This window comes from Bombina bombina, chromosome 2 (genome assembly GCF_027579735.1).
Source record: "Bombina bombina isolate aBomBom1 chromosome 2, aBomBom1.pri, whole genome shotgun sequence".
Taxonomy (NCBI): domain Eukaryota; kingdom Metazoa; phylum Chordata; class Amphibia; order Anura; family Bombinatoridae; genus Bombina; species Bombina bombina.
The window spans coordinates 1253255918-1253274003 of record NC_069500.1 but is presented as its reverse complement, the minus strand read 5'-3'; the positions used below and the strand labels follow the sequence as shown (position 1 = coordinate 1253274003).

Here is an 18086-nt window from a genome sequence, read left to right as displayed (position 1 = left end):
GCATAAAAAAATTGTTTAAAAATTGTTGAGAAGTATTTTTAAATAATTTTCAAAAATAAGCAAACATACTTAAAATAGCCATGCTGTCTGGACACCCCTCTTATCAGTGTTTAGACACAGGCATTGTATTTCACCTGAGTTCACAGCTTCTAGGCATGCTCCAACAGATAACACCTATTCATTATGAATTTTACCAAAACAATAGATATAGCTACAGCCATAAAAGGAATTGTGTGGGGGGGAGTAAGAGCTGTACAATTCAGAAACTTAAAAGAAAGGGTTAATGGCAATGCACTAGAGTATACATTTGTAGGTAAAGTAATTAATGTACGTATTATATTTTATCTATCTCAACTTGTTTTATGTCCCTCAAACGGAGCCTGTTGAAAAACTCTAAGAACAAGGTTGAGGCTCCAAGGAGGAGTAACACGTCTAAACACTGGTCTGCCCGGAATGTGGATTGTTGAGAGACAGCAGTTGTGAATCTCCGCCCATTGAAGGATTTGGGACACTTGGCTCATTGCTAAGGAACTTCTTGTTCGTCCCTGATGGTTGATGTAAGCGAAGCAATATTATCCTATTGAAATCTGATTTGCCGGGCAGAACTGCATTGAGAATCGCCCGGAAGAGAAGATTCTCCCCTGGGACATCCTGGGATCCTCTAGTGACGAAAGGCAAAGAATGATGGGGGGGGGGGGGTAGGAGAAGTGAGAGGGATATTTATAGCCCTTGGCTGGGGTGTCTTTGCCACCTCCTGGTGGCCAGGTGTTGATATACCCAACAGTTATGGACTCTCCCTGCCTTGGGAAGGAAAATTGACTAACAAATCATCAGAAAGTAGGTGGGATTAAAGCTCTGTTATGTGGAGCGGACTTTATTCCCACGCGATTGCTCGTGAAGTCTCACCATTTTATGAAAGAAATAACTGATACATTATTCTAATTCACTCTTACCTTTCTGGGTCAAACACACTGGTATCAGCAACCACTGAATTGTCAGCTACCATGGCTTTCAAAATATCTGCATTTGCTGGAAAAGAGAAATAAATGATTTAAAATTGGCTTCAGTGTGTTTGTGTATATAAACATATTGGGACTAATTATTTGTTCTTAAACTGATATTGTAGGCAATTTTCAATTCCAGCTCCATTCTGTACACAGTCTGGTATTACATTTTGTAAGTACAATTTTACAGAATTGTGATTATGTGATTATTTCTACATCCAAGTTTGTTCTATGAATACATTAAATGTAAAGTAATGTAATTCCCCCCATTTTGTTTATACAGATTGCATTCTGCTACTAAAGATACCCATATGTTACCAGTCTTTAGTGTAGGAAGCATATTATCTAATATGGTCAATATGGCTGTCTGGGGTTTAACCAATACATTTTCTTTATTTAACCAATTTTCTAGAATTTTACATTTAGATCAAATTGCTTGAATTTTAATTGCAATATGGTACACAAAATGTATTTTATTATAGTCATGAATCAGTAATCGTTCCATCTTTTTTGTGTGAATAAAGATTTCAACTTTAAATATATTCTTTAACAGTAAAGTTAAGAGCATTTCAGTGATACATCCATTGATAAGCAGGGTGAAATTCCTGAACCAGGTCTCCGGTGACCACAGCTGTAGATGAGCTTGTTATTTAAGCAAATCTCTGTGCAGAATGTTGCAGGGTAATAAACATTTTATAATACTTAAAAGGGATGATACCCAAATGTTGAACTACTTGAAAGTGATGCAGCATAGCTCTAAAATGCTGACGAGAAAATATAACCTGAACATCTGTATGTAAAAAAGATATTTTACCTCAAAATTTCACATTGTAAAAGGAACTTTAAGCAGCCAATCAGGATGCTAGTCCCAGGACTTGCAAGGGAGCGACATCTGGCTTTTGCAGGAACAGCCATGCTATTTCCCTCCTCAGTTTAAGGAAGTTTACTTTGAAATCTTGCGAGATCAAAGTAAATCAAATGTGACATCAGCACTGATGAAGCTGATTGGCTGTTTTTTTTCAACATACAGCAGACAGTATCTGAAGTACACAGGAGCACCAGATATGAGCTGAAGAAATTTTGAGGTAAAATATTTTCCTTCTTTTTCCCACAGAGATGTTTAGGTGAATTTTCTATTCAGCTTTTTTCAGTTATACTGCATCACTTTCAAGTGTTTTAGCATATCAGTATTATGTCCCTTTAAAGCGGACATTAAACCCAAAAAAAAACAGAATTTATGCTTACCTGATAAATTACTTTCTCCAACGGTGTGTCCGGTCCACAGCGTCATCCATTACTTGTGGGAAATATTCTCCCCCACAGGGAAAGGCAAGGAGAGCACACAGCAAGAGTTGTCCATATAGCTCCCCCTCTGGCTCCGCCCCCCAGTCATTCGACCGACGGTTAGGAGAAAAAGGAGAAACTATAGGGTGCCGTGGTGACTGTAGTGTATAAAGAAAAAAAATTTCAACCTGATTAGGAAACCAGGGCGGGCCGTGGACCGGACACACCGTTGGAGAAAGTAATTTATCAGGTAAGCATAAATTCTGTTCTCTCCAACATTGGTGTGTCCGGTCCACGGAGTCATCCATTACTTGTGGGAACCAATACCAAAGCTTTAGGACACGGATGAAGGGAGGGAGCAAATCAGGTTACCTAAATGGAAGGCACCACGGCTTGCAAAACCTTTCTTCCAAAAATAGCCTCCGAAGAAGCATAAGTATCAAATTTGTAGAATTTGGCAAAAGTGTGCAGAGAGGACCAAGTCGCTGCCTTACATATCTGATCAACAGAAGCCTCGTTCTTGTAGGCCCAAGTGGAAGCCACAGCCCTAGTAAAGTGAGCTGTGATTCGGTCAGGAGGTTGCCGTCCGGCTGTCTCATAAGCCAATCGGATAATGCTTTTCAGACAGAAAGAGAGAGATGTAGCAGTAGCTTTTTGACCTCTCCTCTTACCAGAGTAAACGACAAACAAAGATGAGGTTTGTCTAAAATCTTTTGTTGCTTCTAAATAGAACTTTAAAGCACGAACAACATCTAAATTGTGTAATAAACGTTCCTTCTTTCAAACTGGATTCGGACACAGAGAAGGAACAACTATTTCCTGGTTAATATTCTTGTTGGAAACAACTTTTGGAAGAAAACCAGGCTTAGTACGCAAAACAACCTTATCTGAATGGAAAACCAGATAGGGTGGATTACATTGCAAAGCAGATCATTCAGAAACTCTTCTAGCAGAAGAAATAGCAACCAAAAACAGAACTTTCCAAGATAATAACTTAATATCTATGGAATGTAAAGGTTCAAACGGAACCCCTTGAAGAACTGAAAGAACTAAATTTAGACTCCAAGGAGGAGTCATGGGTCTGTAAACAGGCTTGATTCTAACCAAAGCCTGAACAAAAGCTTGTACATCTGGCACAGCTGCCAGTCGTTTGTGTAACAAGACAGATAAAGCAGAAATCTGTCCTTTTAGAGAACTAGCTGACAACCCTTTATCCAAACCTTCTTGGAGAAAGGAGAGAATCTTTGGAATTTTAATCTTACTCCAGGAGAATCACTTGGATTCACACCAGCAGATATATTTTTTCCATATTTTATGGTAAATCTTTCTAGTCACAGGTTTTCTGGCTTGGACCAGAGTATCTATCACAGAATTCGAAAACCCACGCTTGGATAAAATCAAGCGTTCAATTTCCAAGCAGTCAGCTGCAGAGAAACTAGATTTGGATGTTCGAATGGACCTTGTACTAGAAGATCCTGTCTCAAAGGTAGCTTCCATGGTGGAGCCGATGACATATTCACCAGGTCTGCATACCAAGTCCTGCGTGGCCACGCAGGAGCTATCAGAATCACCGAGGCCTTCTCCTGTTTGATCCTGGCTATGAGCCTGGGAAGGAGAGGAAACGGTGGAAACACATACGCTAGGTTGAACGACCAAGGCGCCACTAATGCATCCACTAGAGTCGCCTTGGGATCCCTGGATCTGGACCCGTAGCAAGGAATCTTGAAGTTCTGACGGGACGCCATTAGATCCATGTCTGGAATGCCCCATAATTGGGTTAACCAAGCAAAGACCTCCGGGTGGAGTTCCCACTCCCCCGGATGGAAAGTCTGACGACTCAAATAGTCCGCCTCCCAGTTGTCTACTCCTGGGATGTGAATAGCAGATAGATGGCAGGAGTGATTCTCTGCCCATTGGATAATCTTGGTTACTTCCTTCATCGCTAGGGAACTCTTTGTTCCCCCTGATTATTGATGTACGCAACAGTCGTTATGTTGTCCAACTGAAATCTTATGAACCTGGCTTCCGCTAGCTGAGGCCAAGCCAGGAGCGCATAGAATATTGCTCTTAGTTCCAAAATGTTTATCGGGAGAAGCGACTCTTCCCGAGACCATAGGCCCTGAGCTTTCAGGGAGTCCCAGACCGCGCCCCACCCCAAGAGGCTGGCGTCGGTCGTGACGATGACCCACTCCGGTCTGCGGAAACTCATTCCCTGAGACAGGTGATCCTGGGTCAACCACCAGAGAAGCGAGTCCCTGGTTACCTGGTCTACTTGAATTTGGGGAGACAAGTCTGTATAGTCCCCATTCCACTGATTGAGCATGCACAGCTGTAATGGTCTTAGATGAATTCGAGCAAAAGGAACCACGTCCATTGCTGCGACCATTAGTCCTATTACTTCCATGCACTGAGCTATGGAGGGTTGAGGACTAGAATGAAGAACTCGACAAACGTTTAGAAGCTTTAGCTTTCTGACTTCTGTCAGGAAGATCTTCATTTCCACAGAATCTATTATTGTTCCCAGAAAAGGAACCCTTGTGGAAAGGTGACAGTGAACTCTTTTCTATGTTCACCTTCCACCCGTGAGATCTGAGAAAAGCCAACACAATGTCTGTGTGGGCCCTTGCTTTGGAAAGAGACGACGCTTGGATTAGGATGTCGTCTAGATAAGGTGCTACAGCGATGCCCCTCGGCCTTAGGACCGCTAGAAGGGACCCTAGCACCTTTGTGAAAATTCTGGGAGCGGTGGCTAAACCGAATGGAAGAGCCACGAACTGGTAATGTTTGTCCAGAAAGGCGAACCTCAGGAACTGATGATGAGTTTTGTAGATTGGAATATGCAGATACGCATCCTTTAGATCCACGGTAGTCAAATATTGACCCTGCTGGATTGTCTGCAAGATTGTCCGAATGGTTTCCATTTTGAAGTGAGGAACTTGTTTAATATCTTTAAATCCAGAATTGGCCTGAAAGTTCCCTCTTTTTTGGGAACCACAAACAGGTTTGAGTAAAAACCTAGACCTTGTTCCCCGGAGGGGACTGGGTTTATCACTCCCATCTTTGATAGGTCTCTTACACAATGTAAGAATGCCTGTTTCTTTATCTGGTCTGAAGATAAGCGAGACAGGTGGAACCTTCCCCTTGGAGGAAGTCCCTTGAACTCTAGCAGGTATCCCTTGGAGACTATCTCTAGTGCCCAGGGATCCGGAACATCTCTTGCCCAAGCCTGAGCGAAGAGAGATAGTCTGCCCCCTACCAGACCCGGTCCCGGATCGGGGCTACCCCTTCATGCTGTCTTGGTAGCAGCAGCAGGTTTCTTGGTCTGTTTACCCTTGTTCCAGCCTTGCATGGGCTTCCAAGCGGGTTTGGGCTGGGCCGCGTTACCTTCTTGTCTAGCGGCAGTGGAGTTATTAGCCGGTCCGTTCCTGAAATTGCGAAAGGAACGAAAATTAGACTTGTTCTTAGCCTTAAAAGGCCTATCCTGTGGGAGGGCATGGCCCTTACCCCCAGTGATGTCTGAAATAATTTCCTTCAATTCTGGCCCAAAAAGGGTCTTACCCTTGAAAGGAATATTAAGTAACTTAGTCTTGGACGACACATCTGCCGACCAGGATATCAGCCAAAGCGCCCTCCGCGCTACTGTAGCAAAACCTGAGTTTTTCGCAGCCAATTTCGTTATTTGAAAGGCGGCATCCAATATAAAGGAATTAGCTAATTTTAATGCGTGAATTCTGTCCATGACTTCTTCATAGGAAGTCTCTTTCTGGAGCGACCTTTCTAGTTCCTCGAACCAAAAGGACACCGCTGAAGTGACAGTAATAACACACGTAGCTGGTTGAAGGATGAACCCTTTTTGAACAAAAATCTTTTTAAGCAATCCTTCCAATTTTTTATCCATAGGATCTTTGAAAGCGCAGCTGTCCTCTATAGGAATAGTGGTGCGCTTCGCTAGTGTTGAAACAGCTCCCTCAACCTTCGGGACCGTCTGCCATGCGTCCCTTCTAGGGTCTACTATGGGAAACATTTTCTTAAATATAGGAGCTGGGGCAAAGGGTACACCTGGCTTCTCCCACTCCTTTTCCACTATGTTCGCTACCCTTTTGGGTATTGGAAAAGCGTTGTCGTGCACTGGGACCTCTAAAAATTTGTCCAATTTGCACAACTTCTCTGGTACTACCATAGAATCACAGTCATCCAGAGTAGCTAATACCTCCTTTAGCAAAGCGCGGAGATGTTCTAGCTTAAACTTAAATGCTACTATATCAGGTTCTGCCTGTTGAGAAATTTTTCCTGATTCTGAAATTTCACCCTCAGACAGCCCTTCCCTCACAGCCAATTCCGATTGATGTGAGGGTAAAATAGATAAAGCATCGTCAGCGTCTGATTGTTCATCCCTTTTATCTGTATTTAAAGCTGAACAATCACACTTTCTCTGAAATGCTGGCAGTTTGGATACAAGATTTGCTATAGAATTATCCACTACTGCTGTTAATTGTTGCATAGAATTAAGCACTGGCGCGCTAGGTGTCGTCTGCGCGGGCAAAGCTGGTGTAGACACAGAGGGAGAGGATGTAGAACTATCCCCACTACCTTCATTAGATAAATCATCTTGGGCAACATTATGAAATGTAACAGAGCTGTCCTCATTTTGTTTGGATGCTATGGCACAATTATCACAAACACTCGAAGGGGGAACCACATTTGTCTCTACACACACAGAACATAGGTTATCTGATGGCACAGACATGTTAAACAGATTTAGGCAGGCAAACAATGCAATAAAAACGATTTTAAACAAAAACGTTACTGTCTCTTTAAATAATAAAATGACACATTTATTTCTGAATGTTCAAAAAACTATGAAGGCAATATCCGATTTTTCTGAAATTTGGACCCCAGTTTCTTAATGCTTAGAAAGTATTGCACAGCAAATATGGAGACTCTAGCTCTTAAAACAAGCAAACCGGAGCTAATTGTTGGATTTAACTGTTTTTATATACCACAATCCCTGCTTACAGCATTGCTGCAGCTTTTACCTTTCTTAGGGGTCAATCATCCACAGAAATAAGCCTTCTGGAGTCACTTTCTGAGCCACAAGACCCTCTCACATGGAACTGCATGCACTGCCTTGAAATTAACTGAAGTGCCAAAATGAGGCCTCCTCCCTCAGTACACTAGAGTGAAGGGACTTCCTGACTAGATTTAGGTGTCTAAAGCAAGCCAGATCAATAAAAAACGTCCCCAAGTGTATATGAGCTTATAAAACATTTCAATTGCCATCATATTGTAATAAAAAACAATCGATTTGGCCCCTGACAGTGTCTACCAGCATAAAAATCAAACAGGGGAAGCCTGTTATCTTTTTTGCTGAGGTGAAAGAAAAATGGCTTACTGTTTTCCCTGAGGGGAAAAATGACTGTCATCTAGCATTAGCCTGTGTTGTTAGAAGGAGACTAGTCATACCTGAAGCAGATAAGTCTGCAAACTGTTACCCCCAACTGAAGTTCTCTGGTTTCAACAGTCCTGCGTGGTAACAGAAATGGATTTTAGTTACTTGTGCTAAAATCATAGCCCTCTTAAACAGAAATCTTCATCACTTTTCTGTTGTAGAGTAAATAGTACAAGCCAGCACTATTTTAAAATAACAAAACTCTTGATAGAAGAATAAAAAACTACAACTAACACCACAAACTCCTCACCATACCCGTGGAGATGCTACTTGTTCAGAGCGGCAAGGAGAATGACTGGGGGGCGGAGCCAGAGGGGGAGCTATATGGACAGCTCTTGCTGTGTGCTCTCCTTGCCTTTCCCTGTGGGGGAGAATATTTCCCACAAGTAATGGATGACGCCGTGGACCGGACACACCAATGTTGGAGAAAAGTATTTTGCGAATCAGACAGAGAATACAATTTTTAAAAAGTTTCCAATTTATTTTCTTTAAATTTGCTTAGATAATATGGTATTCTTTGTTGAAGAGACTCTTAGTTAGATGTCTGAAGCACTATGTGGCAGGAAATAGTGCTGCCATCTAATGCTCTTGCAAATTGATAACATCCTTGATGACTATTATATATAATTTGTGTGGTCACTCACTGAAATTTGACTTATAATAGGGTTTAAATCTAGGTAGCAAAAAATCTCAAAAATTGGCTCAGCACTGGGGTGAAAACATGCTTAGCAGCAAAAGGGTTAATTTCTGTATAACCCCTTACTGACCAGAGCACTTTTCCATTTGTTGAACGTCTGGGACAAAGGCCATTTTTGCATTTCTGCGGTGTTTGTGTTCAGCTGTAATTTTCCTCTTACTTATTTACTGTACCCACACATTATATACCGTTTTTTTCGCCATTAAATGGACTTTCTAAAGATACCATTATTTTCATATCTTATAATTTACTATAAAAAAAAAATATATATAAAATATGGGAGGAAAAATGGCAACACACACTTTTTCTAACTTTGACCCCCACAATCTGTTCCACATCTACAACCACCAAAAAAACTCCTATGCTAAATAGTTTATACATTTTGTCCTGAGTTTAGAAATACCCAATGTTTACATGTTCTTTGCAAGTTATAGGACAATAAAACATAATTTATGTAAGAACTTACCTGATAAATTCATTTCTTTCATATTGGCAAGAGTCCATGAGCTAGTGACGTATGGGATATACATTCCTACCAGGAGGGGCAAAGTTTCCCAAACCTCAAAATGCCTATAAATACACCCCCCACCACACCCACAATTCAGTTTAACAAATAGCCAAGAAGTGGGGTGATAAGAAAGGAGCGAAAGCATCAACAAGAAATTGGAATAATTGTGCTTTATACAAAAAAATCATAACCACCACAAAAAGGGTGGGCCTCATGGACTCTTGCCAATATGAAAGAAATGAATTTATCAGGTAAGTTCTTACATCAATTATGTTTTATTTCATGTAATTGGCAAGAGTCCATGAGCTAGTGACGTATGGGATAGCAAATACCAAAGATGTGGAACTCCACGCAAGAGTCACTAGAGAGGGAGCGATAAAAATAAAGACAGACAATTCCGCTGACAAAAGAATCCACAACCCAAATCAAAAAGTTTTAATCTTTATAATGAAAAAAACTGAAATTATAAGCAGAAGAATCAAACTGAAACAGCTGCCTGAAGAACTTTTCTACCAAAAACTGCTTCTGAAGAAGAGAAAACATCAAAATGGTAGAATTTAGTAAAAGTATGCAAAGAAGACCAAGTTGCTGCTTTGCAAATCTGATCAACAGAAGCTTCATTCTTAAAAGCCCAGGAAGTAGAAACTGACCTAGTAGAATGAGCCGTAATCCTCTGAGGCGGGGATTTACCCGACTCCAAATAAGCATGATTAATTAAAAGCTTTAACCAAGACGCCAAAGAAATGGCAGAAGCCTTCTGACCTTTACTAGAACCAGAAAAGATAACAAATAGACTAGAAGTCTTTCTGAAATCTTTAGTAGCTTCAACATAATATTTCAAAGCTCTAACCACATCCAAAGAATGTAAAGATCTTTCCAAAGAATTCTAAGGATTAGGACACAACGAAGGGACAACAATTTCTCTACTAATGTTGTTGGAATTCACAACTTTAGGTAAAAATTTAAAAGAAGTCCGCAAAACCGCCTTATCCTGATGAAAAATCAGAAAAGAAGACTCACAAGAAAGAGCAGATAATTCAGAAACTCTTCTAGCAGAAGAGATGGCCAAAAGAAACAATACTTTCCAAGAAAGTAATTTAATGTCCAGAGAATGCATAGGCTCAAACAGAGGAGCCTGTAAAGCCCTCAAAACCAAATTAAGACTCCAAGGAGGAGAAATTGGCTTAATGACAGGCTTGATACGAACCAAAGCCTGTACAAAACAATGAAAGTCAGGAAGATTAGCAATTTTTCTGTGAAACAGAACAGAAAGAGCAGAGATTTGTCCTTTCAAGGAACTTGCAGACAAACCCTTATCCAAACCATCCTGAAGAAACTGTAAAATTCTAGGAATTCTAAAAGAATGCCAAGAAAATTTATGAGAAGAACACCATGAAATGTAAGTCTTCCAAACTCGGTAATAAATCTTTCTAGACACAGATTTGCGAGCCTGCAACATAGTATTAATCACTGAGTCAGAGAAACCTCTATGACTAAGCACTAAACGTTCAATCTCCATACCTTCAAATTTAATGATTTGAGATCCTGATGGAAAAATGGACCTTGAGATAGAAGGTCTGGCCTTAACGGAAGTGGCCAAGGTTGGCAACTGGACATCCGAACAAGATCCGCATACCAAAACCTGAGTGGCCATGCTGGAGCCACCAGCAGTACAAATGAACGCTTCATTATGATTTTGGAAATCACTCTTGGAAGAAGAACTAGAGGCGGAAAGAGATAAGCAGGTTGATAATTCCAAGGAAGTGAAAACGCATCCACTGCTTCCGCCTGAGGATCCCTGGACCTGGACAGATACCTGGGAAGTTTCCCGATTAGATGAGAAGCCATCAGATCTATTTCTGGAAGCCCCCACATTTGAACAATCTGAAGAAACACATCTGGGTCAAGAGACCATTCTCCCGGATGTAAAGTCTGGCGACTGAAATAATCCGCTTCCCAATTGTCTATACCTGGGATATGGACCGCAGAGATTAGACAAGAGCTGGATTCCGCCCATGCAAGTATCCGAGATACTTCTTTCATAGCTTGAGGACTGTGAGTCCCACCTTGATGATTGACATACGCCACGGTTGTGAAATTGTCTGTCTGAAAAGAAATAAACTGTTCTCTCTTCAGAAGAGGCCAAAACTGAAGAGCTCTGAGAATCACACGGAGTTCCAAAATATTGATTGGTAATCTCGCCTCTTGAGATTTCCAAACCCCCTGCGCTGTCAGAGATCCCCAGACAGCTCCCCAACCTGAAAGACTTGCATCTGTTGAAATCACAGTCCAGGTTGGATGAACAAAAGAGGCCCCCTGAACCAAACGGTGGTGATCTAACCACCAAGTCAGAGATAGTCGAATATTGGGATTTAAGGATATTAATTGTGATATCTTTGTATAATCCCTGCACCATTGGTTCAGCATACAAAACTGAAGAGGTCTCATGTGAAAACGAGCAAAGGGGATCGTGTCCGATGCTGCAGTCATGAGACCTAAAACCTCCATGCACATAGCTACTGAAGGGAATGACTGAGACTGAAGGTTCTGAAAGACTGAAACCAATTTCAGACGTCTTTTGTCTGTTAGAGACAAAGTCATGGATACTGAATCTATTTGGAATCCTAAAAAGGTTACCCTTGTCTGAGGAATCAAGGAACTTTTTGGTAAATTGATCCTCCAACCATGTCTTTGAAGAAACAACACTAGTTGATTCGTGTGAGATTCTGAAGAATGTAAAGACCAAGCAAGTACCAAGATATCGTCCAAATAAGGAAACACCGCAATACCCCGCTCTCTGATTACAGAGAGAAGGGCACCGAGAACCTTTGAAAAGATCCTTGGAGCTGTTGCTAGGCCAAAAGGAAGAGCAACAAATTGGTAATGCTTGTTTAGAAAAGAGAATCTCAGGAACGGATAATGATCTGGATTAATCGGAATATGAAGATATGCATCCTGTAAGTCTATTGTGGACATATAATGCCCTTGCTAAACAAAAGGCAGAATAGTCCTTATAGTCACCATTTTGAATGTAGGTATTCTTACATAACGATTCAAAATTTTTAGATCCAGAACTGGTCTGAAAGAATTCTCTTTCTTTGGAACAATGAACAGATTTGAAAAAAGCCCCAGACCCCGTTCCAGATATGGAACTGGCAAAATTACCCCGGATAACTCCAGGTCTGAAACACACTTCAGGAAAGCCTGAGCCTTTACTGGGTTCACTGGAATGCGTGAGAAAAAGAAACTTCTCACAGGCGGTCTTACCTTGAAACCTATTCTGTACCCTTGAGAAACAATGTTCTGAATCCAATGATTTTGGATTGAATTGATCCAAACATCTTTGAAAAATCGAAGTCTGCCCCCTACCAGCTGCGCTGGAATGAGGGCCGCACCTTCATGCGGACTTGGGGGCTGGTTTTGATTTTCTAAAAGGCTTGGATTTATTCCAGACTGGAGAAGGCTTCTAATTGGAAACCGTTCCTTTAGGGGAAGGGTCAGGTTTCTGTTCCTTATTCTGACGAAAGGAATGAAAACGGTTTGCAGCCCTAAATTTACCCTTAGATTTTTTATCCTGAGGCAAAAAAACATAATTTATGTAAGAACTTACCTGATAAATTCATTTCTTTCATATTAGCAAGAGTCCATGAGCTAGTGACGTATGGGATATACATTCCTACCAGGAGGGGCAAAGTTTCCCAAACCTCAAAATGCCTACAAATACACCCCTCACCACACCCACAAATCAGTTTAATGAATAGCCAAGAAGTGGGGTGATAACAAAAAAGTGCGAAAGCATATAAAATAAGGAATTGGAATAATTGTGCTTTATACAAAAAAATCATAACCACCACAAAAAAGGGCGGGCCTCATGGACTCTTGCTAATATGAAAGAAATGAATTTATCAGGTAAGTTCTTACATAAATTATGTTTTCTTTCATGTAATCAGCAAGAGTCCATGAGCTAGTGACGTATGGGATAATGACTACCCAAGATGTGGATCTTTCCACGCAAGAGTCACTAGAGAGGGAGGGATAAAAGACAGCCAATTCCTGCTGAAAATAATCCACACCCAAAATAAAGTTTAATGAAAAACATAAACAGAAGATTCAAACTGAAACCGCTGCCTGAAGTACTTTTCTACCAAAAACTGCTTCAGAAGAAGAAAATACATCAAAATGGTAGAATTTAGTAAAAGTATGCAAAGAGGACCAAGTTGCTGCTTTGCAAATCTGATCAACCGAAGCTTCATTCCTAAACGCCCAGGAAGTAGAAACTGACCTAGTAGAATGAGCTGTAATCCTTTGAGGCGGAGTTTTACCCGACTCGACATAGGCATGATGAATTAAAGATTTCAACCAAGATGATAAAAGAAATGGCAGAAGCTTTCTGGCCTTTTCTAGAACCGGAAAAGTTAACAAATAGACTAGAAGTCTTTCGGAAAGACTTAGTAGCTTCAACATAATATTTCAAAGCTCTAACAACATCCAAAGAATGCAACGATTTCTCCTTAGAATTCTTAGGATTAGGACATAATGAGGGAACCACAATTTCTCTACTAATGTTGTTGGAATTCACAAAATTAGGTAAAAATTCAAAAGAAGTTCGCAACACCGCCTTATCCTGATGAAAAATCAGAAAAGGAGACTCACAAGAAAGAGCAGATAATTCAGAGACTCTTCTGGCAGAAGAGATCGCTAAAAGGAACAAAACTTTCCAAGAAAGTAATTTAATGTCCAATGAATGCATGGGTTCAAAAAGGAGGAGCTTGAAGAGCCCCCAGAACCAAATTCAAACTCCAAGGAGGAGAAATTGACTTAATGACAGGTTTTATACGAACCAAAGCTTGTACAAAACAATGAATATCAGGAAGATTAGCAATCTTTCTGTGAAAAAGAACAGAAAGAGCAGAGATTTGTCCGTTCAAAGAACTTGCGGATAAACCTTTATCTAAACCATCCTGAAGAAACTAAAATTCTCGGAATTCTAAAAGAATGCCAAGAAAAATGATGAGAAAGACACCAAGAAATATAAGTCTTCCAGACTCTATAATATATCTCTCTAGATACAGATTTACGAGCCTGTAACATAGTATTAATCACAGAGTCAGAGAAACCTCTTTGACCAAGAATCAAGCGATCAATCTCCATACCTTTAAATTTAAGGATTTGAGATCCTGATGGAAAAAAGGACCTTGCGACAGAAGGTCTGGTCTTAGCGGAAGAGTCCACGGATGGCAAGAGGCCATCCGGACAAGATCCGCATACCAAAACCTTTGAGGCCATGCCGGAGCTACCAGCAGAACAAACGAGCATTCCTTCAGAATCTTGGAGATTACTCTTGGAAGAAGAACTAGAGGCGGAAAGATATAGGCAGGATGATACTTCCAAGGAAGTGATAATGCATCCACTGCTTCTGCCTGAGGATACCGGGATCTGGACAGATACCTGGGAAGTTTCTTGTTTAGATGAGACGCCATCAGATCTATTTCTGGAAGCTCCCACATTTGAACAATCTGAAGAAATACCTCTGGGTGAAGAGACCATTCGCCCGGATGCAACGTTTGGCGACTGAGATAATCCGCTTCCCAATTGTCTATACCTGGGATATGAACCGCAGAGATTAGACAGGAGCTGGATTCCGCCCAAACCAGAATTCGAGATACTTCTTTCATAGTCAGAGGACTGTGAGTCCCTCCTTGATGATTGATGTATGCCACAGTTGTGACATTGTCTGTCTGAAAACAAATGAACGATTCTCTCTTCAGAAGAGGCCAAGACTGAAGAGCTCTGAAAATTGCACGGAGTTCCAAAATATTGATCGGTAATCTCACCTCCTGAGATTCCCAAACTCCTTGTGCCGTCAGAGATCCCCACACAGCTCCCCAACCTGTAAGACTTGCATCTGTTGAAATTACAGTCCAGGTCGGAAGAACAAAAGAAGCCCCCTGAATTAAACGATGGTGATCTGTCCACCACGTTAGAGAGTGTCGTACAATCGGTTTTAAAGATATTAATTGAGATATCTTTGTGTAATCCCTGCACCATTGGTTCAGCATACAGAGCTAAAGAGGTCGCATGTGAAAACGAGCAAAGGGGATCGCGTCCGATGCAGCAGTCATAAGACCTAGAATTTCCATGCATAAGGCTACCGAAGGGAATGATTGTGACTGAAGGTTTCGACAAGCTGAAATCAATTTTAGACGTCTCTTGTCTGTCAAAGACAGAGTCATGGACACTGAATCTATCTGGAAACCCAGAAAGGTTACCCTTGTCTGAGGAATCAATGAACTTTTTAGTGAATTGATCCTCCAACCATGATCTTGAAGAAACAACACAAGTCGATTTGTATGAGATTCTGCTAAATGTAAAGACTGAGCAAGTACCAAGATATCGTCCAAATAAGGAAATACCACAATAACCTGTTCTCTGATTACAGACAGAAGGGCACCGAGAACCTTTGTAAAAATTCTTGGAGCTGTAGCTAGGCCAAACGGCAGAGCCACAAACTGGTAATGCTTGTCCAGAAAAGAGAATCTCAGGAACTGATAATGATCTGGATGAATCGGAATATGCAGATATGCATCCTGTAAATCTATTGTGGACATATAATGCCCTTGCTGAACAAAAGGCAAGATAGTCCTTACAGTTACCATTTTGAACGTTGGTATCCTTACATAACGATTCAATATTTTTAGATCCAGAACTGGTCTGAAGGAATTCTCCTTCTTTGGTACAATGAAGAGATTCGAATAAAACCCCAGCCCCTGTTCCAGAACTGGAACTGGCATAATTACTCCAGCCAACTCTAGATCTGAAACACAATTCAGAAATGCTTGAGCTTTCACTGGATTTACTGGTACACGGGAAAGAAAAAATCTCTTTGCAGGAGGTCTCATCATGAAACCAATTCTGTACCCTTCTGAAACGATGTTCTGAATCCAAAGATTGTGAACAGAATTGATCCAAATTTCTTTGAAAAAACATAACCTGCCCCCTACCAGCTGAGCTGGAATGAGGGCCGCACCTTCATGTGGACTTAGAAGCTGGCTTTGCTTTTCTAGAAGGCTTGGATTTATTCCAGACTGGAGATGGTTTCCAAACTGAAACTGCTCCTGAGGATGAAGGATCAGGTTTTTGTTCTTTGTTGAAACGAAAGGAACGAAAACGATTATTAGCCCTGTTTTTACCCTTAGATTTTTTATCCTGTGGTAAAAAAGTTCCTTTCCCACCAGTAACAGTTGAGATAATAGAATCCAACTGAGAACCAAATAATTTGTTACCCTGGAAAGAAATGGAAAGTAGAGTCGATTTAGAAGACATATCAGCATTCCAAGTTTTAAGCCATAAAGCTCTTCTAGCTAAAATAGCTAGAGACATAAACCTGACATCAACTCTGATAATATCAAAAATGGCATCACAGATAAAATTATTAGCATGTTGAAGAAGAATAATAATATTATGAGAATCATGATCTGTTACTTGTTGCGCTAAAGTTTCCAACCAAAAAGTTGAAGCTGCAGCAACATCAGCCAATGATATAGCAGGTCTAAGAAGATTACCTGAACACAGATAAGCTTTTCTTAGAAAGGATTCAATTTTCCTATCTAAAGGATCCTTAAACGAAGTACCATCTGACGTAGGAATAGTAGTACGTTTAGCAAGGGTAGAAATAGCCCAATCAACTTTAGGGATTTTGTCCCAAAATTCTAATCTGTCAGACGGCACAGGATATAATTGCTTAAAACGTTTAGAAGGAGTAAATTAATTACCCAAATTATTCCATTCTCTGGAAATTACTTCAGAAATAGCACCAGGAACAGGAAAAACTTCTGGAATAACCACAGGAGATTTAAAGACCTTATCTAAACGTTTAGATTTAGTATCAAGAGGACCAGAATCCTCAATTTCTAAAGCAATTAGTACTTCTTTAAGTAAAGAACAAATAAATTCCATTTTAAATAAATATGAAGATTTATCAGCATCAACCTCTGAGACAGAATCCTCTGAACCAGAAGAGTCATTAGAATCAGAATGATGATGTTTATTTAAAAATTCATCTGTATAAAGAGAAGTTTTAAAAGATTTTTTATGTTTACTAGAAGGAGGAATAACAGACATAGCCTTCTTGATGGATTCAGAAACAAAATCTCTTATGTTATCAGGAACATTCTGAACATTAGATGTTGATGGAACTGCAACAGGTAATGGTACATTACTAAAGGAAATATTATCTGCATTAATAAGTTTGTCATGACAATTAATACAAACAACAGCTGGAGGAACAGCTACCAAAAGTTTACAGCAGATACACTTAGCTTTGGTAGTTCCAGCACCAGACAGCGATTTTCCTGAAGTATCTTCTGACTCAGATGCAACGTGAGACATCTTGCAATATGTAAGAGAAAAAACAACATATAAAGCAAAATTGATCAAATTCCTTAAATGACAGTTTCAGGAATGGGAAAAAATGCCAAGGAACAAGCTTCTAGCAACCAGAAGCAAAGAAAAATGAGACTTAAATAATGTGGAGATAAAAGCGACGCCCATATTTTTTTAGCGCCAAATAAGACACCCACATTATTTGGCGCCTAAATGCTTTTGGCGCCAAAAATGACGCCACGTCCGGAACGCCGACATCTTTGGCGCAAAAGAACGTCAAAAATGACGCAACTTCTGGCGACACGTATGACGCCGGAAACAGAAAAGATTTTTTGCGCCAAAAAAGTCTGCGCCAAGAATGACGCAATAAAATGAAGCATTTTCAGCCCCCGCGAGCCTAACAGCCCACAGGGAAAAAAGTCAAATTTTTAAGGTAAGAAAAATAATTGATTCAAGTGCATTATCCCAAATATGAAACTGACTGTCTGAAAATAAGGAATGTTGAACATCCTGAGTCAAGGCAAATAAATGTTTGAATACATATATTTAGAACTTTATTAAAAAAGTGCCCAACCATAGCTTAGAGTGTCACAGAAAATAAGACTTACTTACCCCAGGACACTCATCTACATGTTTGTAGAAAGCCAAACCAGTACTGAAACGAAAATCAGCAGAGGTAATGGTATATATATATATATATAAGAGTATATTGTCGACCTGAAAAGGGAGGTAAGAGATGAATCTCTACGACCGATAACAGAG

General features: G+C 40.4%; 1 protein-coding gene across 1 annotated transcript in view; it reads right to left on the bottom strand.

Annotated features, from left to right (window-relative positions):
• RELL1 (RELT like 1) overlaps positions 1 to 18086 on the bottom strand; it is a 336137-nt gene that overhangs the window by 99495 nt on the left and 218556 nt on the right. The window contains exon 4 of the mRNA XM_053704064.1: positions 954 to 1029. Within this exon, the coding sequence (XP_053560039.1) occupies positions 954 to 1029 (76 nt within the window). The remainder of the gene's footprint in view (positions 1 to 953; positions 1030 to 18086) is intronic.